This window comes from Canis lupus, chromosome 14 (genome assembly GCF_003254725.2).
Source record: "Canis lupus dingo isolate Sandy chromosome 14, ASM325472v2, whole genome shotgun sequence".
Taxonomy (NCBI): domain Eukaryota; kingdom Metazoa; phylum Chordata; class Mammalia; order Carnivora; family Canidae; genus Canis; species Canis lupus.
In genome coordinates this window covers 30,764,868-30,789,786 of record NC_064256.1, presented here as the reverse complement: position 1 = coordinate 30,789,786, position 24,919 = coordinate 30,764,868, and the positions used below count along the sequence as shown (strand labels likewise).

The window sequence follows — 24,919 nt, the reverse complement described above, 5'->3', positions numbered from 1 at the left end:
CTTATCTAAAACTACTACCCTTGTATAATCTCCATATTACTCTCAAATGAAGTTGAAGAAGTGGAGCAGATCAAGGAACCATGGTATTTCAAAATGTAATAAAGCTTATTAAACATTAAGAACATTCAAGTAGAATACTTCTGATCATACTAGATTTAAGTTAAATGATACTTCTTTGATTTTCAGCAGTTGAAATTGAGTATATCAAATATAAGCCTTATTCTTGATACATATCCTTTCTTAGGGGTACTTGGAGTGATGGGGCAATTTGGATAGGTTTTTATAAAATACTTGGATTTCTGTATTGAATGCATTATTTTCTGTAAAAGGGTTTGGAAGATATTGTCAAAATACAAAATATTTAAAATCTTATAATGGCCAATGATTAGCTTTAAAGATGTGATTATGTAAACATTTATTAAGTAGTCTTGGAATAAAGGCAACTCAGCTAAATGAAATTGTAATTATATAGTCAGGATTTCTATATTGTCATAATTAGCTTGAACGCAGATATGTGAGTAGGAATGCACGTCAGCACCTGCTCTGTGTATGCCTAAGTATTGTTCAAATGTACTTTTAAAAGTAAACAGAAGAGGTGGGGTTCCTTTTTCCACATTGTATGATTTGTATCTCTGATGATTTCCATGCAATGACATGTGGAAATACTTTGACAGATTAGCTTGAGAGGCAAGTAATCACTGTGGTGCTGAGCTGTTAAGCTTCCATTCAGGGCTTATTAGGCTAATTCCCAATGAGACAGTGTATTTGACAACTTGGGAATTATGCTTCATATAACAAACTACCCGCATAGCTCTATTTTAGAGGCAGCTAAAAGACAGCTTAAATTTCAGAAAATATCAAGAACTGATTATTTTCTGAACAAATGTCCTTTTCTATGGAAACAGCTATGGAGTACAAGCCTGTTAATTGTAGCATCTTTCTTCTCTGTTTAAACTAGGTAGTTGGGTGAGTGGTAGTTGGAGGAATAAAAAAGGTTGGCTTAAGGGTGATTTTTTTTTTTTTTTTTGACAAGTGATCCTTTTCATGAACATTTTGTTTAGTAAGCTAGTAGTCACCTTCTGCTTTAAGTGATCTTCCTGTTGTGCTACCTTGTAGCTGATCTCTAGGCTTCCATTAAACAAGAACCTTACTGAGTCTTGGAATATACCAATCCTACCATAATGACATCACGAATATGGGTGGTTCTCTTCTGTTGAGAAGATTTTGGAAGTCAAAATGAGAGTCCATATGTACACCTTAAGAAATTAAAAGGAACCTGAAATGCTTTTTGGACACTTCTAGATGTACCATCTGAACATTACTAGTCACTTTAAAACTATATTGTTGCCTTATTCCTATTTATTTCTCCCACATAGATAAACAATATCCTGAATTTTTTTTTCAATTTTGTAGTGTGTATCTCTAAAGGACATACTAGGTGTGTATGCTTTTTCATATCCCTGCAAAAAAATTATTTGTATGATTTAACTTCTGTTAAATGCTTTCTCTTTGTGGTTTAATTTAGTCTTTTGTTAATAGGCTGGGCATTTTTTTCAAGTACTTTGAAGATTTATGTTTTCTTTGAATTTCCCATGAAAGTCTCTTACCCCTATTTTTATTTTTTAATTTAAATTTCAGTTACATATTTGTATCTTTCAAGTAAAAACTGTTTTCTAGGAATTATGTATTGTGCACAGAGATACTCTGCTTGTTATATTCCTTGTAATAATTTTCTTGCAGCTTATTTTAATGTAGTGGAAAATACTAATGCCTTCCTATGGCCTTTGTTTTCTATATGAGGTCTGAGGCAGGAAGGATGGGTACTTTGAGTTCAGTTGTGACAGTGGAAACATTGAAATGTATGCTGATGTGGGGTAGTTTGAAGGTGATGGGGCTTTCTGATGGATTCTATTTGGAATATGAGAGGAGAGAAATCAATGATGATCAGGGTTTTTGACAAGAATAATGAGTAGAATAGAGTTGACTTTTATGAAGATGGGAAATTATGGAGGAACGGGTTTGGAGTGTGTGCTATGTGTGAAACCAAAACTGATCTCAGTTATGTTTATAGTTGAGGCGTATCTCTTGATCTGAGAAGTTTAATAGAGTATTTGGATATGAAGGTCCAGAATTGCAGGGAACATTTTAGGGTGTTACTATAAATAGGGAAATTCTCATAGATGATATGCAGTGTTGTGACTTGATGAGGTTACTTACAGAGTGAGGATAGCTAGAGAACTTAGAGGTCCCAGCTCGGGACCATTTAGAGTTGAGGTTTTAGTGTGGGAGTGAGATGAATGTTTGAAAATGGTTTCTGAAAGCCAGATGAACAAATGCTCTTGAGAAGACAGAGCTTGCCATTGGATTTGGCCAGGGTGTGGGGATCTGAGTGATTTTTGGTAAATAAGTTTTTGTGGACCTAATACACATTAAAGTAGATTGCAGAGAACATGGGAACAGGCAGATATTGGAGATATAAGTACAGATACTAAAGTAGTACTTGTCAACAGACTTCTGTTTGTTTGTTTTTTTATTATTTTTTAAAGATTTATTTATTTACCCATGAGAGACAGAGAGAGAGGGGCAGAGATACAGGCAGAGGGAGAAGCAGGCTCCATGCAGGAAGCCCGACGCGGTACCTGATCCTGGGTCTCCAGGATCAGGCCCTGGGCTGAAGGCGGCGCTAAACCTGCTGAGCCACCCCGGCTACCCCAGACTTTTGTTTGAAACTAACAGGGAAAATTTGATCCTAGTTGGAAGGCAAGTGTGATCAAAGGAGGAATGACTTGACTGAGTTGGCACCAAAGGCCTGGACATTAAAGGTAGTTGAGTAAAGGAATAAAAACTGATAAGGCAGGATAGAAGGAGGACTGTTACTATAGAGAAAGACTTGAGAGGGAGTGGGTACCAGTGAGTTGGTAGAGATGCTGGCTTTTGCATAAGAGCTTGGGAATTTTTAAAGTTCTCAGAGAAATGAAGTTTTTTTTTTTTTGTTAAACTTTAAGTATTTTCTTTTTGACACTATTGTAAATGATTTTTTCTTTTGAAGTGTTGCTTGCTAGTATTGAGATAGATGTGATTTTAATTTTTTTTTAAATACTGATCTTGTCCTGTGGCTTCTTGCTGAATGTGTTCCTAACGTTTTTAGGGCATTAGGATTTTCTATACAATACTGTCTGTGAATGGAGCATAGTTTGATTTGTTTTTGGATGCCTCTTATTAGTTTTCTTGCCTAATTTTCCTGACTAGAGTTTATAGTACAATGTTGAACAGAAGTGGGGACAGTGAATGTGTTTGTTCCTAATATTAAATCAAAAATACAGAATATTGATCAAATACAATGGTACCTGTGGGTTTTTCAATATTCATCTTTATTGGCTAGAGCAGTTCTGTTCCTAATTTTGTTGCATGCTTTTTACATGAAGGAGTATTGAATTTTGTAAGGTCTATTTCTGCATCTGTTGACATGTTTTTGTTTTTTTCCCCCCTTTAATGTGATATATGACATTGATTTTTGGTATGTTGAATCAATTTTGCATTCATGGGATAAGTCCCACTTGGTTATAGTATATAATATGTACTATGTAGTGCCAAATTTGGTTTGCTAGTATTCTGTTGAAAATTTATGCATCTATATTCATCAGGGGTTTTGGTCTGTAGTTTAACTTTTTTGTGATGGCTTTGTCGGGTTTTGGTAATACTCATCCTACAGAGTGAGTTAAAAAATATTCTCTCCTATATTTTTGGAATAATGTGAGGAATTGGTATTGAAAGATTGTTTCTTTGGTGTAACCAGTGAAGCTGGCTGGGATTTTCTTCATGCAGAATAAAAATTTATAATTTTGTATTCTTGTTATGTATCTATTAAAATTGTCTATTATTGAATCAGTTTTTGTAGTTGATGCTTTCCCAGGAAACTGAAATTTCATCTAATTTATGGAAATACACTTGTTCATAGTTCTATATTCCATCTTATATTCCATATAACATACGGAACTATACTGTTCCATAGCTCTATATTTCTGTGAGATTGGTAAAAATACCATCACTTTAATTCCTGATTACACTAAATAGAATTCCCGCCTCCCACCCCCCACCCCCACTTGTTTGTGCATTACCCTCAAAGTCCATCTATGTTGTTGAAAATAGCAACTTATTTATGGCAAAAAAACCCACAAAACTTTCTTGTGAATATATGTAGCACACTCCCTTTATCCATTAATTGGTTGGTGGACCTTTAGATAACATCAATTCTAGATGTTGATAGTCTCTCTTCTATTACCTCAGGACTTGTTACTGTTGAATGCAACTTTGCTGGTCTATTTCAGAGAAGTTTTTTTTTTTTTTTTTTTTTTTTACCCCTACTAGTTGAAGTCTCTAAAGTCACTTCACAAAGGATACAATCTTAGGCATGAATATAGCCACCTTGTAATGACAGTGGTTTAGTAGGTTTTCTTTGTTTTTTTGTTAATCTCTTACTGTCTGATATCACACTCAACTGATACTCTATTCATTGCCTGCAAACTACTTGCTTTCTTCTTTTTTTTTTTTTTTTTGGACAATGCCTGAGGTATAAAATTCTCTATAATCTGATTCAATTACTTTGGCTCCATTGAAAGGGCAGTTTTTGAGGCCAGTATTGGAAATTTGTTCTGATTCCAGGGGGATTGTCATTACTTGTCTCTTTCTGTGGTTATCTATGGTAAAATAGCTTGCCAACAGTTGAGCTTATGGCTCTCTTATAGCTGCCACCTTTCTCTTAATTGCTTAGCCTAATGGTCTCCATTTCCTTTATGAGTGCACTTAGGTTTAAACATGGCTGCAATCATGTTCATATAAGATGAGTTCCCCAAAGGGAAACTTTTTTAAAGTTTAAAAGAAAAGTTTAAAAGAAAACTTCTCTTCTCTTCTCTTCTCTTCTCTTCTCTTCTCTTCTCTTCTCTTCTCTTCTCTTCTCTTCTCTTCTCTTCTTCTCTTCTCTTCTTTCTTTCCTTTCAAGAACCCTCACCCAGTCCTTGTCACCACTTAGATAAAGTTAGAGACAGGGGATCCCTGGGTGGCGCAGCGGTTTGGTGCCTGCCTTTGGCCCAGGGCGCGATCCTGGAGACCCGGGATCGAATCCCACGTCGGGCTCCCAGTGCATGGAGCCTGCTTCTCCCTCTGCCTGTGTCTCTGCCTCTCTCTCTCTCTCTCTCTCTCTCTCTCTCTCTCTGTGACTACCATAAATAAATAAAAATTAAAAAAAATTTTAAGAAAGAGACGAATACACAAGTGTACGTGCAGCATTAACGCTGTGACAGCTGGTGGTGGACACATCTAGCTGCCCCCGCTCTTGTCCCCTCAAGTCCTTCATGGACTTCCTCCCAGGACAGTTGACTAGGACACAGGACCCAGGATAGTTCCCAGAGTCCTTGGGACAATACAGGGAGCTTCAGTAACAGGGGAGCTGCAACCCAGACCAAAGGAAGCCCAGGAATGGATGATTGCTGGCAGTTTTTCCCATTGAGCCTAGGATTGGATCAGTAAGACTGCTTGAGAAGCAGGGGGCTAGGTGACAAGGTCATGGGATAGAAATGTTCTCCTCCATGATAGACTGATCCAGATCCAGTCCCACTATGAAGACAATGTACTCTTTGAACTGCAGCCTCACTGTGCTGTCCAGCCTTGGTACCCATCTACCTGGCATTGAAAGCTCTGCTCCATCTCCCACGTCGTAAGGGGGGAGTCTGTGGGTGACAAAGTCCTTTTTTATGCCCCCTGCTGTTCTTGATAGATGTTCTTAGAGCCTGTCTCTGTCGCTGTAAAAATCACTCTCCTCACCCCTTGCTGGGGCATCTTGTTTTTCTAAGTAAAACTACTTTATGACCAGGGTGACACTTGAAGACTCTTAGCTTTTTGTTAAGCTTCTCCTCCTGGTGCAAAACGTCTGCCCTATGTGAGATTGGGGTTAAGGGTATTCAGGGCCGAGCATCCATTCTGTGCTTACTGAGCCTGGGGTAGATACTCTATTTGGAAGTGGAGGTTATGTGGTGGGAAGAGTCTCCAATATCTTATCCACAGTTGGCTTTAAATTAGGTTCTGTGACTTGGAGCTGAGTGGGATGGGAAGTGCTAGCACTCTGCCCTTTGCACTGGGGGAGAGGAAAGACCCATCTCATCAGCCATACCTACTTGGAGTGGAACTTCAGACCCAGGGAGCTTCCTATTAAGGAAGAAAGATTATGACTTGAGTAACACAAGCTCTGTTTTTATCCGGATTTAGTTGATATTCTTAAATGTTTCATTTGCTACATGCCCTTCAAAGATTTTAAATGGTTGTTGTAAAACATTTTTCACTAGTTCTTTTGCTGGAGAGACAGTCTGCTGAAGTCCCCATGCTGACACTTTATGACTCACATTCTCTTAGGTATATATATATATACCTATTTTTTTTTTTTTTTTTTGCTTCATGACCTGATAAAAATATTTTGCCAATATCACCTATATATAGGTACAATATAAGAAGAACTTTTCCCTTAAAAAGCTGTGTGTGTGGGATCCCTGAGTGGCTCAGTGGTTCGGCGCCTGCCTTTGGCCCAGGGCGCGATCCTGGAGTCCCGGGATCGAGTCCTGCGTCAGGCTTCCGGCATGAGCCTGCTTCTCCCTCTGCCTGTGTCTCTGCCTCTCTCTCTCTCTCTGTCTCTGTCTATCATGAATAAATAAATAAAAAATCTTAAAAAAAATCTTAGAAAAAATGCTGTGTGTGTGTGTGTGTGTGTATGCATGCATGCATATGTGTTTCTTTTGTCTTCTAGCCTTCTAGGTGTCAGGGTTGGCCAGTTGTGTTTTGTTCTTATTTGCCTTTTGCCTACTTGGACATCACTGCTTCACTATCAGCCCTGGCTGTCTCCTCATTTTTGCTTTTATTTCTAGGCTCCAAACTTCTCCTTGAGTCACTAGAAATGTTGACAGTTTATAAACTGTCTACTTGGCTTACGTATTAGCTTTGATTTTTAGCCAATCTCTGGGATTTTATAAGCTAGTTTACAGGCTATCTATCTTACACAGATACTGGTCTTCTCAAGACCAAATTGGCTCATCAGTTTGATGTGCTGTAATATCTGTGTATTAGTTATGTGGAAGACAGGAACTTTTGGAGGAGGTTTGGTTAATGGTCTATCACAGGAACTGTACTTGAAAGCTGCTTCTCCATAGCCATTGTTTGGTAATGACCTTCAAGACTACAATCAAACACTACTAAAGATAAAGAGGATAAATTGTCAGGTATGAAGGTGCCTTTTTGTAATGTTTAGATGCATCTATAAACGAGATAGCTTTTATCAGAGCAATTGAAATCAATGGCTCCTTGAACTGTGGGAACGTTGCTCTGAGGTAGTGTGAAGGCAATGGTTTTTCATAGGTAGGTTCAGTCTCATTTTGGGGATGTTAGGGAATAGGTCTGTTTACTTAATTATCTGTGTTGATAGTAAATCTTTTGAAGGCATGCTAAGAAATATTGATGTGTAATCCATGTCTATATTTTCCATAGTAACTTTTCCTGCCCCCTTCCACCTTCATGGAATACCCACTTGGATGTTGTTGTTATTATGGTCTAGTATTAGATTTCAGTGACCAGTGAGCAAAGGATTGTGAACCTATAATGGAAATTAAAAAAAAAAAACAAAAACACAAACTATCCCTTACATGGAACTGCAATATTAAGAGAGAGGGTTTTTGATGTAAAATACTGAATTCAAAACCAAATCAACACTTGGTCAAATGTTTTCTTGAGAGTACTTATTAAAGCTAGGAATAAAACCTCCCCAAAATGAGAAAATTCAGTTTGACTTTGAAATATGCCCTAAGTGAAATAAATGTTTATTTCGATCTTTTGTTCTTTAGGCAGCAGGAGCAATTCGACCTCTTGTATCTACTGTGATCAGTCCATCTGCTGATGGTTGCTTAGACCATTCACTTGATCGTGCCAGACACAGAGCAAGTGAAATGCCACAGGCTTTTCTATTTGATGTGATCTATGAAGCATATCAGCAGGTAAGAATCCTAATTTCTGAAAGTGTCTATATTGGTGGTCCTCAAGATTACTCCTCTTTTTGGGGATTTGCTGGAAGAACTTGTGGTATTCCACTATAGTTGAACTCATGGTTAGAATTGCTAATGGTGAAGTGGAGAGGATTCACAACTGAGTCATAGGAGAAACACGTGGAGAGTCTGGAAGAATCCATGTGTACTCTTAATGTAAGTTCTCATCTTCCCATGAGGGGTCACACAAAGCATCCTCTTTTCTCCCCATCAGCAATGAAAATTTGGCAACACTTCAGGGAAGTGCATTTGAGACTGGTGTCCAAGGTGATTGGTCACATAGGTATCTCCTGCCTTAGAATGTACAAAAATTTCAGATTCCCGGAAGGAAAACAAGTGTTTGACATCAGCCATGTTTCTGCAAACAGTAAAAGTTAGTGAACCACACTTAGCAGTTACCTGCCTGACTGAAAATACTGCAAAAGCCAATTTCTCATATCAAGGTGGAAGGGTATTCAAAGGACAGCCATTTAAGGCTTTTACGGTAAATTTCCTACACAGCTATACTTTTAACAATTGAATTAACTGACTAAAAATCTCACATAGCTCATTCATGTTAGATTTTTCTGGGTTATCTTTGTTTTTCATGTAATGAAATGCTTTGGGACCTATATAACTTTTACCGAGATTTATTGGGTATTTATGGATAAATGGTTCCTGATTATTAGGTATTATGCTTGTCAGAAACTTCCCAGTGAATTAAATTAGAACTAACTTATCGTTTGGCTGATGTTAAATAATCAGTGAAGAGTTTGGAATGATGGACTTTAAAGAATATGTAGTAGTAGTAATAGGAATTTTGGCATTTATAACAATGCCTCTTGTTTTGGATAGAAGGTGATCACATAATAAGTTGATTCGATCTTGATTGGTTAGTTTTAAAGTGGGATGATGTAAATAAGAATACATTTTAATGATATGAATAGTCTGCCATGGTTTGAACTATTTATTTAAAATGACGACTTTGGAGTACAGGAATTGACCTGTATATGGCCATTAATTATATCAATGTTAAGCTGTCATAATTTTTAAAAAAATTATTTAAATTCAATTAACATATGATATATTAGTTTCACAGATAGAGTTCAGTGATTCATCAGTTACATGTAACAACAGGACTCATTATATCATGTGCCCTCCTTAATGCCCCAATTTTTAATTCAAGTACTTTGTTCTACAGCCTAAATGTTGCAGAGCTAGATCACATTTTCTTTATTGCCTGAAATTATTCATCCTTAAACACCTGGAGTTATCACATACCTTTCTCCTAATATATTTTAGAAGAGAACTTGAATATAATCTCATGTTCTGCACATCAGAGAAGCTTTTTCAACAGCTTTTGCTGAATTAAGTGCTTATGCACTGAGGTACTGGTTCTCAAAGTGTGGTTCCCAGATAGCACTGGCATGCTTTGGAACTTGTTAGAATGCAAATTCATGGGCTCCACCTCAGACTTAATTAATTAGAAACTGTGGGAATGGGTCTCGGCAATTTGTCTCAACAAACCACTCTGCCACGTGATCTAATGCACACTGCAGGTTGGGAGCACCCTCCCTAAGGCTGTACTGTATGTAATGAATTAAACACTCTTCTTGGGAGAATTCAGAAAGTAGTAACATGGCAATAATTATCTATGTTCTGTGGTTCAGATGAGGAAAATTTTTTTTTTTAAGATTTTTATTTCTTCATGAGAGACGGGGGGGGGGGGGTGGGGGGCAGAGACATAGGCAGAGGGAGAAACAGGCTTCCTGCAGGGAGCCTGATGTGAAACTTGATCCCAGGACCCCGGGATGATGACCTGAGCCAAAGGCAGATGCTCAACAACTGAGTCACCCGGATGCCCCATGATGAAGAATTCTTAATTATAGAATTGTTGTGAAGGTTTTCCTGTAAGATATTTAATTTTTTCCCAAGTTTTTAAAATTTGTTAAAATTAGCTAGTTAACAGTACAATGTTAGTTTTAGGTGTAGAACTTAGTGATTCATCACTTAAATAGAACACCTGCTGCTGACTATAAGTGCCCTCCTTAATACCCAACATCTATTCAAACCCCCCACCCTCACCTCCTTTCCAGTAACCTTTGGTTTGTTTTCTTTAGTTATGAGTCTTTTTCTTGGTTTCCCTCTTTTTGCCACCCCCCCACGTTCATTTATTGTGTTTCTTAAATTCCACCTATGAGTAAAATAATGTTATTTGTTTTTCTCTGGCTGACCTACTTCACTTAGCATAATACTCTTTAGCTCCATTCACATAGTTGAAAATGGCAAGATTTCATCCTTTTTGATGTATAATACTCCATTGTACATATATGCTACATCTTTATCCATCATTAGTTGGATATTTGGGCTTTTTTTTTTTTTTGTAGTAATTTGGCTATTATAGGTAATGCTGCTGTGAACATGGGGGGGGGTGCATGTATCATTTTGAATTAGTATTTTTGTATTCTTTGGGTAAATACCTAGTAGTGTAATTTATGGATCATAGGGTACTTCTGTGAACATTTGAGGAACCTCCATACTGTTTTTCAGATTGGCTGCATCAATTTGCATTCCCACCAATAGTCCTCCTTTCTTGGCATCCTTACCAACACCTGTTGTTTCCTATGTTAATTTTAACCATTCTGGTAGGTGTAAAGTGAGGTTTCATGGTAATTTTGATTTGTATTTCCTTGATGATAAGTGATGTTGAACATCTTTTCATATGTCTGTTAGCCATTGATATATCTTCTCTGGAGCAATGTCTACTGATGTATTTTGCCCTTTTTAAAATTCTGCCCATTTTTAACTGGATTATGTTTTTGGGTGTTGAGTTTCGTAAGTTCTTTATATATTGGATATTAACCTTTAATCAGGTCATTTGTAAATATTTTCTCCCATTCCATGGGTTAACTTTTAGTTTTGTTGTTTCCTTTGCTGTGCAGATGATTTTAATTTTAAGTTCCAATGGTTTACTTCTGATTTCGTATCTCTTGCCTCAGGAGACCTATCTAGTAAGGAATAGCTATGACCCAACTCAGAAGTTACTGCCTATGTTCTCCAGGTTTTTGATGCTTTCCTGTCTCATCCGTTTTGAATTTATTTTTTTGTATAGCATAAGAAAGTGGTCCACCTTGATCCTTTTGCATGTTGCTGTTCAGCTTTCACAATACCATTTATTTAAGAGATTATCCTTTTTTCCCATTGGATATCATTTCCTGCTTTGTTGAAGATTAATTGCCCAAACGGTTGTAGGTTCACTTCAAAGTTTTTGTTCTGTTCCATTGATCTGTGTTTGCTTTTGTGGCAGTACCATTTTGTCTTGATCACTACACATGAAGTTCAGAATTGTGATGCCTGCAGCTTTACTTCTAGTTTTCAAGATTGCATGGACTATTTGGAATCTTTTGTGGTTCCATACACATTTTAAGATTTTTTTCTAGCTCTGTGAAAAATGTTGATGCTATTATAATAAGGATGGCATTAAATGTGTAGATTACTTTGGGTAATGTAGACATTTTGACAATATTTGTTTTTCTAACTCATGAACATAGAATGTTTCCGTTTCTTTGTATCCTCTTGACTTTCTTTGATCAGTGTTTTATAGGTTTAAAGGTACAGATCTTTTATGTCTTGGTTAGCTTTATCCCTATATATCTTATATTTTATGGTATAACTGTAAATGGGATTGGTTCCTTGATTTCTCTTTGTGCTGCTTCATTATTGGTGTATAGAAATGCAATAGATTTCTATATGTTTTTGAATTCTGTGACTATAGTGAATTTCTCTATCAGGCCTAGCAGTCTTTTGGTGGAGTCTTTTAGGTTTTCTATAGAGAATATCATGTCATCTGCAAATAGTGAAAGTTTGACTTCTTCCTTGCCAATTCAGATGCCTTTTTTTTTTCTTTAAAGATTTTATTAGAGAAAGCATAAGCAGGGGAACCAGCAGAGGAAGAGGGAGAAGCAATGTGGGGCTCGATCCCAGGATTCTAGGTACATGACCTGAGCTGAAGGCAGATGCTTAACCAACTGTGCCAATCAGGCACCCTGGGTGCTTTTTACTTCTTTTTGCTGTCTGATTTCTAGGGCTAGGCCTTCCAGTAGTATATTAAATAACTGGTGAGAGTGGACGTGTCTGTCTTGTTCCTGACCATAGAGAAAAAGCTGTTTTTCTCCAGTGGGGATGATATTACATGTCAGGTTTTTCATATATGGCCTTTATGATGTTGAGTTAAGTTCCCTCTAACCCTACTTTGTTGAGGGATTTTGTCATGAATGGATGTTGTTCATTGTCAAATGCTTTTTCTGCATCCACTGAGAGGATCATATGGTTCTTATCTATCCTTTTATTAGTGGGATGGATCATGTTGATTGATATGAAAATAATAAACTACCACTGCAGCCTGAGAATAAGTCCCACTTAATCATGATGCATGACTCTTTTAATGTGCTCTTGGATTTGATTTGCTAGTATTTTATTGAGTATTTTTGCATCCATGTTCATCAGGGATATTGGACTGCAGTTCTGTCTTTTAAGTGAGTGTCTGATTTTGGAGACGGGAATGCTGACCTCCTAGAATGAATTTGGAAGTCCTCTTCCATTTCCATTTTCTGGAACAATTTGAGAAGAATAGGTATTAACTCTACTTTAAATATTTGGTAGGATTCCCCTGTGAAGCTGTCCAGCCATGGTCTTTTGTTTATTGGGAGATTTTTTATTACTTGATTCAATTTATTTGCTGGGTTATTAGTCTTTTCAAATTTTCTGTTTCTTCCTGTTTTAGTTTGGTAGTTTATATTTGTAGGAATTTACCTATTTCTTCCAGATAGTCCAATTTGTAGCATATAATTTCATACTACTATAATGGTTTTTCTGGGATGTTATTTTTTATCTCTCATTTGTGATTTTATTGATTTGGGTCCCTTGGTTTCCTTTTTGATAAGTCTGGCTAGGGTTTTATCAATTTTATTAATTTTTTCAAAGAACCAGCTCCTGAATTCATTGATCTGTTTTATTGTTTCCTTAGTTTCCATGTCTTTTATTTCTGCTCTGTTCTTTGCTATTTTCCTTTTTCTGCTGGCTTTAGGCTTCATTAGTTGTTCTCCCCTGCCCCCCAGCTCCTCTAGGTGTGAGATTGGGTTGAGATTTTTATTGTTTCTTGAGTTAGGCCTGTATTGTTATATACTTGGCTTTAGGATTGCTTTTGCTATATCCCAAAGTTTTTGGACTGTTGCCTTAATTTTCATTAGTTTCCAATTCTGTTGATTTCTTCCTTGATTTCTTGGTTAACCCATTCATTCTTTAGTAGCATGTTATTTAACTTCCATGTATTTGTGGTCTATATAAAGTTTTCCTAGTGTTTGACTTCAAGTTTCATAGCATTGTGATCAGAAAATGTTCATGGTATGACCTCAGTCTTTTTGTATTTGTTAGGTCATGCTTTGTGACCTAGGAGGTGTATTTAGCTTTAGGATGAAGTGTTCTGAATAAATCTTAAGTCTATCTGGTTCAATGTGTCATTCAAAGCCATTGCTTCCTTGCTTATTACCAGCATAGATGATCTGTTGATGTAAGTGGAGTGTTAAAGTCTTTTACTATTATAGTATTAGCTAAGAGTTCCTTTATATTTATTAATTATTTTATAAATTTGGGTGCTCTCACATTAGGGGCATAAATATTTAGAATTGTTAAATCTTCTACTTGGATAGTCCCCTTTATTATGATACAGTGTCTTTCTTCATCTCCTGATACAGTCTTTGGTTTAAAATCCAGTTTGTCTGATATAAGTATGGCTACTATGGCTTTCTTTTGATGTCCATTTGCATGGTAAATGGTTCTCCATCCCCTCACTTTCAGTCTGCAGGTGTTGGAGGTCTAAAATGAGTGTCTGCAAGGCAACATATAGATGGGTCTTGTTGATGTTATTATTTTTCCATTCTGACACCATCTGTGCTTTGATTGGAGTGTTGAGTGTTTTTACATGCAGCATAATTATTGATAGATGGGTATTTAGTGCCACTTAATACTTGTTTTGTCATTGTTTTTGGAGGTTTTCTCTGTTCCTTTCTATTCTTGGCACATTGGGTGTTTACTTACCACTCAGTCTTCTTTAGTATCTATTACAGGACTGGTTTAGTGTTCAGAAACTCCTTGAGTTTTGTTTGTCTGGGAAACTATTTCTCCTTCTATTCTGAGTGATAGCTTTGCTGGATAGAGTATTCTTGGCTGTGGATTCTTCCTATTTGGCACGTTGAATGTATCATGCCACTCTCTTCTGGCTTGCCAAATTTCTGTGTAGAGATCTACAGCTAGCCTTATGGGTCTTCCCCTTGTAAGTTAGGGACTTCTTCTGTCTTACTGCTTTTAGGATTTTTTCTTTATCACTACATTTTGCAAATTTAGCTACAATAGGTCAGCTCGAACTGCTAACACCTTCTCTGGTCCCGTGCTCATAATCAACAAACACACTCAGGCTCAAGCTTTCCCCGCCCAGCCCAAATCACCTACCTCATCAAGTCATCTCCAAGTTACTTTCTTCCATGGGAGACATGTGGTTCAGTTTCCCTACTTAATGGACTTCTGAAAATGAGAAAAATAACTCCAGTCTCCGTTTATACAGTTTTAAAAGTTCATTCAATTAGATAATTGCCCCTCCAGCCCCCCAAATGAAAGAATGTCTAAACCCATCTAATGTGAGGAAGCAGAAAAGTAGTTGAGTTCTGTTTTGTGCTTCGCTCAGCTCTGAGGCACTGGGTCTCAGAGTAGTTCTGCTGAGGGAGTCTCAAATCTTAGGTTTGAAGAGGAAATTTATCATCTCATGGGAGGAAGCAAACTGGAGTGGTTTAAGAGAACACTCTGAAATTAGATTTAACCAGATTCAAATCCAATCCCTACTACTTCCTAGTTCTCTGACCTTGAACACTCACTTGATCTCAATTTCCTCACCTCTAAACTGTGAATACTCTGAGTACCTGCCTTGTAGAGTTAATATGGGAATCAAATAAAATAGTCCACATTAAAAAAAAAAAAAAGTGCAGCAGAGGGAAGAAGAGATTGCTGAATTGCAGAAAGCTCTAAGTGATATACAGGTCTGCCTCTTCCAGGAATGGGAACATGTTTTACGCCTCTACTCAGAAAATGACCGACTGAGAATCAGGCTGTGTTCCCCAGGAAGCAGACTCTGAGATGGTTGCAAGGGTGGTTATTAGTAGGAAGACTCTTCAGGAATAACATCTATGAGCAGATTTGAACTGTGATTCCATGATAGCAGAGGTTTCAGCCAACCCCACAGGGAGCTCTGAGGCCAGGATAGCCATTCAGAAGCAAAACGGTTGACCATTTGTGCCCTACAATGATCACTCAGTGGATGTAGGCTGTCACCAGAGAGGGGATGTAATCTTGAGAGAGGCAAGCCCCCTTCAGCCTAGGGCAATTCCTGAAGGACTCAGCTCTTGGGTGCTGGGTGTCTTGGTCCTGAAGGTGGCATCTGAGCAGTATTCTACAGCATCCACTACTACATTTTTTTTGATTGTGGTAAAATATACTTAACGTAAAATTTACCATCATGGTCATTTTTAAGTGTATAGTGCAACGGCGTTAAGTATATTTATGTTAATGCAGCCATACTACTATCCAGCTCTAGAACTTTTTCATCATCCCATATAGAAACTCTCTACCCATTAAACAATAACTCCCCATTCCCCCCGCCAGCCCTTAATAACCACTGTTCTACTTTTCTATGTATTTGATTTCATAGAAGTAGAATCATATAGTATTTGTCCCATTGTGTCTGGCTTATTTCACAAAAAAAAAAAAAAAAAAAAAAACCCAAAAAACCAAAAAACAAAACAAAAAAAACTATTTTGGACTATTTTGTTGATTTTAGTGGGAGTTTTCTATGTCTCCTGGATTGGGATGTCTGTTTCCTGCCCCAGATTAGGGAAGTTTTCAGGTGTTTCCTCAAATCTTCTGCCCCCTTTCCCTCTCTTCTTCTGGGACTCCTATGATATGAATTCTATTATGTTCGATGGAGTCATTAAGTTCCCTAAATCTACTCTCCTGATCATAATTCATTCTCTCTCTCTTTCTCTCTTTTAGCTTTATTATTTTGCATTCTACTTTCTTCATTCATTCCTCTGCTTCTTCCACTCATGTGGTCATTACATCCAGTCTGTTTTGAATCTGTTACTGCTCTTTCCATTTCTGACCGGTTGTTTTTTTAGCTCTTTAACTCTGTGAGTAAGGGTTTCACTGATGCCTTACATGGTTTTCTCAAGCCTGGCAAATATCCAAAGACTGTTGATTTAAATTCTTCATTGGGTGTATTACCAGTATCTGTCTTGATTAGATCTCTGGCTGTGACTTTTTCTTGTTCATTCTTTTGAGATGGATTCCTCCATCTTGGCATTATGTCTAAGTCTCTGTCATCTTCTGTGTGTTTATTTATTTTATTTTTTAAGAAAAATTCACCATTTTTTTTCTTCTGTGTGTTAAAAAAAAAAAAAAAGCCTGTTACATTTCCTGCTCTTGAGAGGAATAGCTTCATGAAAAAGAGGTCATATAGTGTTCAGAGCCTGGTGCTCCAAGGAGTGTCTCTGGTGTGTTTCGCGTGCATTCTGCTGTTGTGCTTTGTGGGAGGGAACCCCCTCTTATCTTTGAGGCCACTTGTCTGCAGAAGCTCTCCTTGCTTGTAGTGGACAATTTTTGATCCTTGGCATGAATATGGCGAGTTGTAACCAGGTGTGCTCTGGTCTACTTGTTAAGTGGGACGTTATGGTGCTTCCACTAGTCATGAAGCCTTGCAGAATGCTATAGTCAGAAGACATGGTGTAGGCAGGGATTCCTGCTAGTCTTCTGAGAAAGGGGCCTGCTGCACTGGGTCTTGGGCATATTTGAGAAAAGCAGCACAGCAGAGTGGTTTTGCTGTAAGTTCTTAAGAAAATTGAACATAAATGCGCACAAGAATTCTTAAATACCTGAAATAATTTGCTCTTCACTTCATATAATTTGTATACATGTATTGATTTTCATAGGCTAATAAAACAATATTGAACACTTCAGAAGAAAGGGAAAGTAAAACAACAAAGGCCATACCTAAAGTTATAAAATAAACACCCCCCCCACAAAAAAAACCCCAACCTTACCCAAAAGGTGGCTTCCTGATTTTTGAATCAAAATGAATAGGTTTTAACCTGAAACTGTGAAAGGAAAAACTAACTAGTTATATACAAGTTAACTGATAAAAGATAAACATTTTGAACTGTTTTTCAACTTAAGACCTATTTTGTGGAAATGTATTGGTAAACATTGAATATATATTTGGTGCTGAGATGCAACAGGGACTAAATAGACTACCTTTAATGAAGGATTTTATTTTAAATATACTTTGTTAAAGCTGAAATAAATTGATGAGATTATTTTGCAGCACAGTTTTTTTTTTTTGGAAAGAGTGATTCCGCATTGTGTTGTTAGCTGTTGGCTGGTCATATACGACATATGTTGAGTTATGTTCCCTCTGTACCTCCCTTGAGAGTTTTTATCATGAAAGGATGTTGAATTTTATAAAATGCTTTTTATCTATTGAGTGTATCATATTTTTTATCTTTATGTGTTATACAACATTGTTGCCTCCCACACACATATTGAACCATTCTTGCCTTTCTTGGATAAATCCCACTTGACCATGGTGTTTGATACTTTGATGTATTCTTGAATTTGGTTTGCTCATACTTGGAGGATTTTTGCATTTGTGCTCATCATCGATATTGGTATATAATTTTCTTCTAGAGTCCTTGTTTAGTTTTGGTGTGAAAGTAATGTTGGCCTTATAAGATTGGAAGTAATCTCTCCTCTTTTTTAGAGTTTGAGGAGCATTGTCGTTAATTGTTTAAGTTTTCAGGAAAATTACCTGCTAAAGCCATCTGGTTCTGGACTTGGGTTTGTCATCTTTCTGATGACTGACAGATTCTCCTTACTAGTAATCATTCTGTTAAGATTTTATGTTTCTGATACAGTCCTGAGTAAATACCTAGAAATTTATGCCCATAAATAGTATAATCTAAAAGAAATGGTTACATTGTTGTTCAAGACAGTGATTTTTTTTTATACTCATGTTATCATTTATACTGTTAGATATTTTGCTTACAATTTAGACTTCTGTCTTGGAAAGTTTAGCTAAAGGTTTGTCTATTCTACTTTAAAGAAAACCAACTGTTTTCATTGATATTTTCTATTATCTCTGTACCCTTTTTCACTTAATTCTACTTTGATCCTTGTTATTCCTTCAAACTTTGAGCTTACTCTGTTGCTGTGTTTCCTTGAGGTGTAAAGTTTAGTAGTTCCTATTTCCTTAAAAAAAATTATTTGGCTTTTTAATAAAAAGGACTTAGCTCTATAAATTTTACTCTTAGAACTGGTTTTGCTGTATCCCATAAGTTTTGATGTGTTGAAAATTGCTGGATTTGCTACGGTCCTGTGGGACTCATGAGTGTGTGCCCTGTTGGCTATTAAAGTTCCTAGGTAATTTGCGTTTCCATCTCAAGAAGCACGTGCAAAAATTTGGGCACTCAAGTATGTGTACAAGCTTCTTCCAGGGAGATACTGGTGACTTTATTTTATTGTTGTAGCAGTCTAGAGGGAGGGAGTTAGGGGAAATGCCTATTGGCCTCTCCAGTTGAGAGGCAAGAGTAGCCAGTATGTTAGAGGTGTGGTTTATTAGAAGTCAGATCCTCCATAAACATAGCTTGTAAAGTTGGTAGTTAACTCCTATCTTCCGTTTTTCTTAAAATGAATCCTTTTCTCTGGTTTTGTTTGATCCTTAAGGAGATACTGCAGTTGGTGTTTACATATACATGCCTGTTGAAAAAATTGCTGTTAAGTTTGCAGAGTGAAGTTTTCAGAGTCCTATGACCACAAGCTTAATAGATGTTCAGCATTTAGAGGTATCAGGATCCTGTCTGTCACATGGGAGTCTTAAGGTTGGACTATAGATATGTGATACAAACCCTTTGCTTAATAGGGAGAAGCTGTAAAGCTGTGAGTTGGGAGTGCTCTCCTGATTGTATCATGCTGTGCTGTGTTGAGATGATTTAGGTTAGTTTCCAACTTTGACTCTTTCGATAAAGGCATTTTTCTCACCTGCCAGTGTGTAGAAGTCGCTCGCTGGGTTCTAGATAGCTTTCATATGAAATTGCTTCTGATGTGGCTGTAGGATGTGGGAAATTCAGGAGTCTCCTATGTTGCTGTCCTGTTGGGCTCTTTCTGTGAGGATTACATTTAATGGGGGAGAGAAACCCCTACTAAAAAAGGATAATTTACAAAAGTAAAAATTGCAACATTAAAATATAAAATGAACAAATGGAAAATTTTATTCAATACATGGAGGAGCCAGTATGATGACAGTATTGATTCAAAGAACATTTGAGAAGTGAATATGTATAGTCAACTTAACCAGGTCTGTTAGCATAAGATTGCTAATAATGTCTCACAGGGTCCTGAACTTTGGTATTGTCCATTTTATTGAAACTATTTGTATCACAAACAGAAGAAAAGTGTTGATGATAGTACCTTTAAGTCTGTCTTTTAATAAAAAAGTAAAATAAGTTTTGAAAAATAGTCCTTGTCTAACATTTGCCGCCTTTACACATTTTGGGATTTTTTTTTTTTTTTTTAAAGTGAGAATAAGCACGTGCATGGTAAGTCAAATGGTGATAAGTGTTCAAAGAGAAGAGTAGGATATAGAGTTCTGGAGTGAGAGGTTGCTGTTTACTTTAAGTACTCAGACAAATACTCTGTGAGAAGGCTAAATTGAAGGTAGGGTGTGAAGGGAATGAGTCATGCAAATAAGTGAGAGTACAATATTTTAGGTATAGGACACCATGTAAGAAGGTCTGAAAGGCTAGAGAATAGTGATTCTGGTAGGAAGGACTGGGAAGAGATGTGTTGGAGAGCATCTGAGTCCCATATTATGTAGGGTTCTGATGACCATGGTATAGATTTCAGATTTTGTACTGAATGAAGATGGAAATTGAAGAGGGGATTGTGTAGAGTCCCACTTTCATGGCTTCATCCTGCCACTTGAGACGCAATAGATTGTAGAAGGCAAAGAAGAAAGGAGCCTTGATACTGATGGAAAAAGGTCATGATGACTATTTGGACAATTTGGAGAGCAGACAGTGAGATGTGAAGTGCTTGTGCTCTGAATACTTGAAGATAAAATGAAGAGGACTAGCCTATCGATTGTATATGGGGTTTGGGGGTAAGAGGAGATTCCTAGATAAAGAACTTGTTCTGAATAACTAGAAGAATACAGTTGCCCTACTGAGATGGAGAATGCTAGAGGATGAGAAGATTTCATGGGAGTTGAAGAGTTTAGTTTCAATATGCTAAGCCTGCAGTTTCCTTTAAACACCTTAAAAATACCAAGGAAGTAGTTGGACACAAAATATGGAATTCAGCGCAGAGGTCCAAATAAAGATAAGTACTTGGCAGCTGTCACCATATAGGCATTGACTACATTTGGTTTGATTTGAGAAGACAAAATGAGTGGGTACAGAATTAATGAAACACATACAAGGACTGAACCTTAGAGCAGTCCAGGATTTTGAGGTTGGAGGTGTATTAGTTTCCTATTGCTGCTGTAACAAACGATCACCATCTTAGTGAATTATAACATCATGAATTTATTCTCTATTTGGAGACCAGAAGTCTAAAATCACAGTATTGGCAGGGCTGTGTTCCCTTTAGAGGCTGTAGAAGAGATAATTTCCCTCACTTGTTGAATTTTTGGAGGCCACTTGTATTCCTTGGCTCTTGGCTCTTAAACTTCTGCAACCTTGAGATTTATTTTACTGTCCCATCACCAGCAAGTCTGATCTTCGTTGCCTTGCTCTTAAAAGATTGCTAGTGACTATGTCAGGCCCACTAGAGTAATCCATGATGATCTCACCATCTCACAATCATTCACTGGATTATATCTGTAAAGTTCCTTTGACATATAAGTCAATATATTCACATTCTGGAGAAATAGGGCACAGACATCTTGGAGAGGCCTTATTCAGTCTACCACAGGAGGTAAGGAGGAATTAGCTAAGGGGACAGGAGAGAGGTTGGCCATACAGTAATGATACAGAAGCCTAGTAAGAAACATGTATCAAAATTGAGCATTTGTAGTAAATGCTGCATATTGGTTTAAAAAATAGAACTGATCATAAGTTTTGGCAGTGTGAGCTTACCATCACTGGAAGACAGTGGTCAATATGGAAACCTGTGTGGATTTACTAGAGAAAAGGAGGGCCTCCCTTTGGAGAAGCTTCCATGAATATTGAACAAAGAAGTGGAGGTGATGGCTGAAGGAGGATATAGATAAAGGAATTAAGAGGGATGATATAACAACATAATGATATGCTGGTGGAATAATATAGTTGGGGGGGGAAGTGATGCCATATTGAGAAATGATAGGGGATAGTGTATTAATGGTTTTAGAGTTGATCTTGATTAGGAGAATACCGTAGGTCATCCACAGGACAAGAAAGAATACAAAGCACATGTGTACAATTGTAAACAGATATGGTAAGAGGGTGTGAAGTTTGGCAACTCTTACCTTTTTAAACTTGCCTTTAAAAAAAAAAATGGAGGAGACCTTTTTTTTTTTTTTATCAAGGGTTTCCCTTGTCTTTGTGGAACTAATATAGAAAATACATAATATTTCCCATTTATGGGGAATTGAGCAAAAATTGGGCCATTGTTATTAAGGTCATATAAACTTAAAACATGTAGAAGAAACTTCTCTTAATAGTACATGAAAAAAGCAAGAGATGTGAAAGTTGAGGTTATAGATGACTTACTAAACAATAGAGAGGTCATAGGTATCAAGATGACATTGTGTATGTCAATTTGCTGGCCTTTTACTTGCCCCAGCATTTCTACTGTCAGCTCTCCTTCATTCTCTCGTTCTTTATGTTGTAGCCATGGTCACCTTATTTTCTCACACATGAGTTTCTTCCTTTCTGGAACTTGTCTTTCTTCCTATCTTGCTACATATCCTTAGATAATGCCTAAGTTATCACTTAGGGAATCTTTTCCTGTCTTCCCCATTTTCCCACTCCCAACTAGATTAGGCCGATTCCTGGTAACTTTCCTAGTGACCTGTTCTCTATTTTGGTTTTTGTTTTTTTTCTGTCCAGCATCCAAATTAAAGTGGAAAAATGACTTGGGAATTTGTATATAGGAAGTCTTAACTACCCTGCTAGACTGAGACCCGCAAAGGCAGGATGGTATCTGTTAATAGCAACTTGCCTGGTATATTAGTCCCAAGTGTTTGTTGAATGAAAAGGATATCCAAGAATCTATGTGCATATTAACACACACAAAAAAGGCCTATGTACTGGTTCTTCAGGCCACCTTGTCCAGGTATGAGCAGTGTTCCACTGTTCATTTGTCCCTGTGCAAATGTGACCTCCAAAAAAGGCTTCACTGATAATCTTATGTAAAATTATCTCTTCTATCCCTTGATTCTGTTTTAGTTAGTCTTATTAGATACCAAAAATACAATCATGTAAAAATAATGGTAAGTATTTGTGGCTTCCTGATGATGGTATGTGAGTTCTGAGTGCAGGGTCTTTGTCTTGTAGCACCTGGAAGACTTCATGCCTTACATTAGATTCTTAAAACTGTCAAATGAAAGAATTTCATACACCTACCTATGTATATGTAGATATATGATAGTATGTTGATACTAATGTAAATTACGAGTTGAACATGGGGATAAATATGTATGTACATATTGGTGTATTTATAAATACTTCCTGAAACATTTAAGAAAGTCCTATGAAAATATTAGAAATATGGGTGAATATTGTAAAGTTAGTTAGTGGGAGCATTTTTGTAAATGTAAGCTTCTCAGGCTGCGATGCTAGAAATCAAATAGCAAACATTTGTTAGGAACTTAAAAGGTCACCTGAAGTTGTGTTTTTGGAAACTTCAGTGGGGCACGAAAATGCTCATGATTTGATATTGATGGGGCAGGATATAAAGTTCTATTGACTACATATGGTATGTATTTATGCTTATTTCTAAATGTAGGTGTGTATTAGTGTATAAAATTGAAAAACTGGTTGTACATATGAATCCTGAAATGGGTATCTGGATTGGTATTAAAGCTCATTAAAAACCTACAGGTGTGAGATAGTTAAGATAAACACTTGCATATTTGATTCTTCTCCATGCAATTAGATATTTAGTCTTTGGTTCTTATGATCCTAACTAAAATCTATTTCTTAAGAATATTTAATGACCGGGATGTCTGGGTGGCTCAGGTGGCTCAGCGGTTGAGCTCTGCCTTCGGCTCAGGGCCTGATCCTGGAGTCCCGAGATCGAGTTCTACATCGGTCTTCCTGCATGGAGCCTGCTTCTCCCTCTGCCTGTGTCTCTGTGTCTCTCTCTGTATGTCTCTCATGAATAAATAAATAAAATATTTTTTTAAAGGAATATTCAATGACCAGTTAGGAAGTTGCTAAAGGAAAAGAAAAACTGGTAACTTAACACATTCAGTAGTAAATTATGTTTTCTCTAGGAACACTATGAAGATTTCAGGTTGGTCCAGACAATTTTTATTAGATAACAGCAAATACTTCTCTGCAGCTTTATGAAATAGCTTTTCCTACAAAGGAGCTTTTCAAACTGCATAATTCAATTTCAAGATCATATTCTGAAATGATACAGATTGTGAAATCTCTTGGCAGATCTAGTCTCATTTCTAACAGTTTTTGGGTTTTCAGAGAGTTTCATTTTATTTTACTTTGAATTTTAGAAGGCAATTTATTTTCATGAATATGTACTTATTACATAGAGTACACAGCAGGACTCAACCAGTGACAGTTGTTCTCTGTTAGTATGTACTTTTGGTTTGTATCATAGACTTTACTGTGGACACAGTTAATATTCAAATAAAATTACAATGGAGATTGAAAAGCTGTATTATATTAAAAAATGCTTGTTTATCTTGAAAGGGTAAAAACACCTTTAAGGAAAAGCAAAACAAACCCTCAATTTGAAAACAAAACTTTCCCTTAAGTCTCTAAGAATGCAATGGCCAGGGATGCCTGGGTGGCTCTGCGGTTGAACGTCTGCCAATTTGTCTTATTTCTCCTGATTTTTTTTTTTTTAATCTTTGTTTCTCTGCTTCCTATCTCTATTTTTTTCTTCTACCAATTCTTTTAGGTAGGCTTATATATGCCTTGTCATTTTTCTGGTCCCATTTTGGGAAGCTTCTAAAGTGCTGGAAAAAGTATTGTGACCTTCCATTGAGAAGAAGAATCTCCTACCTCCAGAAAATAATTTCATAGGCTTTAACTGGAAACTAATTTTTCTCTTTTCCTTTATATGTATAGAGACCAGTGTATAAGTGACTGCTACACACATTTTTTTCTGTAGCTTCCCTTAATTTAAAACTGCTGCACCAAATTTTGATTCGTAAATATCTTAATTCTTACTATCTTACATGGGCACTTTGAGGGTAGGGGAAAATCTCTTGACAGTTGGCCTCCTGCCTGCCTTGTCTACCTTTATTAATGTTCCATCTCCGTAAGCCCCCAGGTGATCTTTATAACTGCAAGTTTGTCCATGTTGTCCCACAGCTTTAAGACTTAATGTGGTCCTTGATAGCCACAACATAAAGTACCAGCTCCTAGCAGGACCAGAAATTGTCTTTTACTGCTCAGAACTGCGATCTTTGGGATCACGACTTGTGGTTTCCCTATTACATACGTACCTTTTATCCTACCAAATGTTTTGGGCATAAGCTTTCTGCTTATTAAACAGAGAAAATACTTCTACTTTGGGCTTCACACTCCCTCCTTATTTCC

General features: G+C 37.0%; 1 protein-coding gene across 1 annotated transcript in view; it reads left to right on the top strand.

Annotated features, from left to right (window-relative positions):
* The window catches only part of CRPPA (CDP-L-ribitol pyrophosphorylase A), a gene marked incomplete at its 5' end in the record, with an annotated part of 293,261 nt that overhangs the window by 30,188 nt on the left and 238,154 nt on the right, over positions 1-24,919 (top strand). The window contains one exon of the mRNA XM_035698317.2: positions 7,881-8,030. Within this exon, the coding sequence (XP_035554210.2) occupies positions 7,881-8,030 (150 nt within the window). The remainder of the gene's footprint in view (positions 1-7,880; positions 8,031-24,919) is intronic.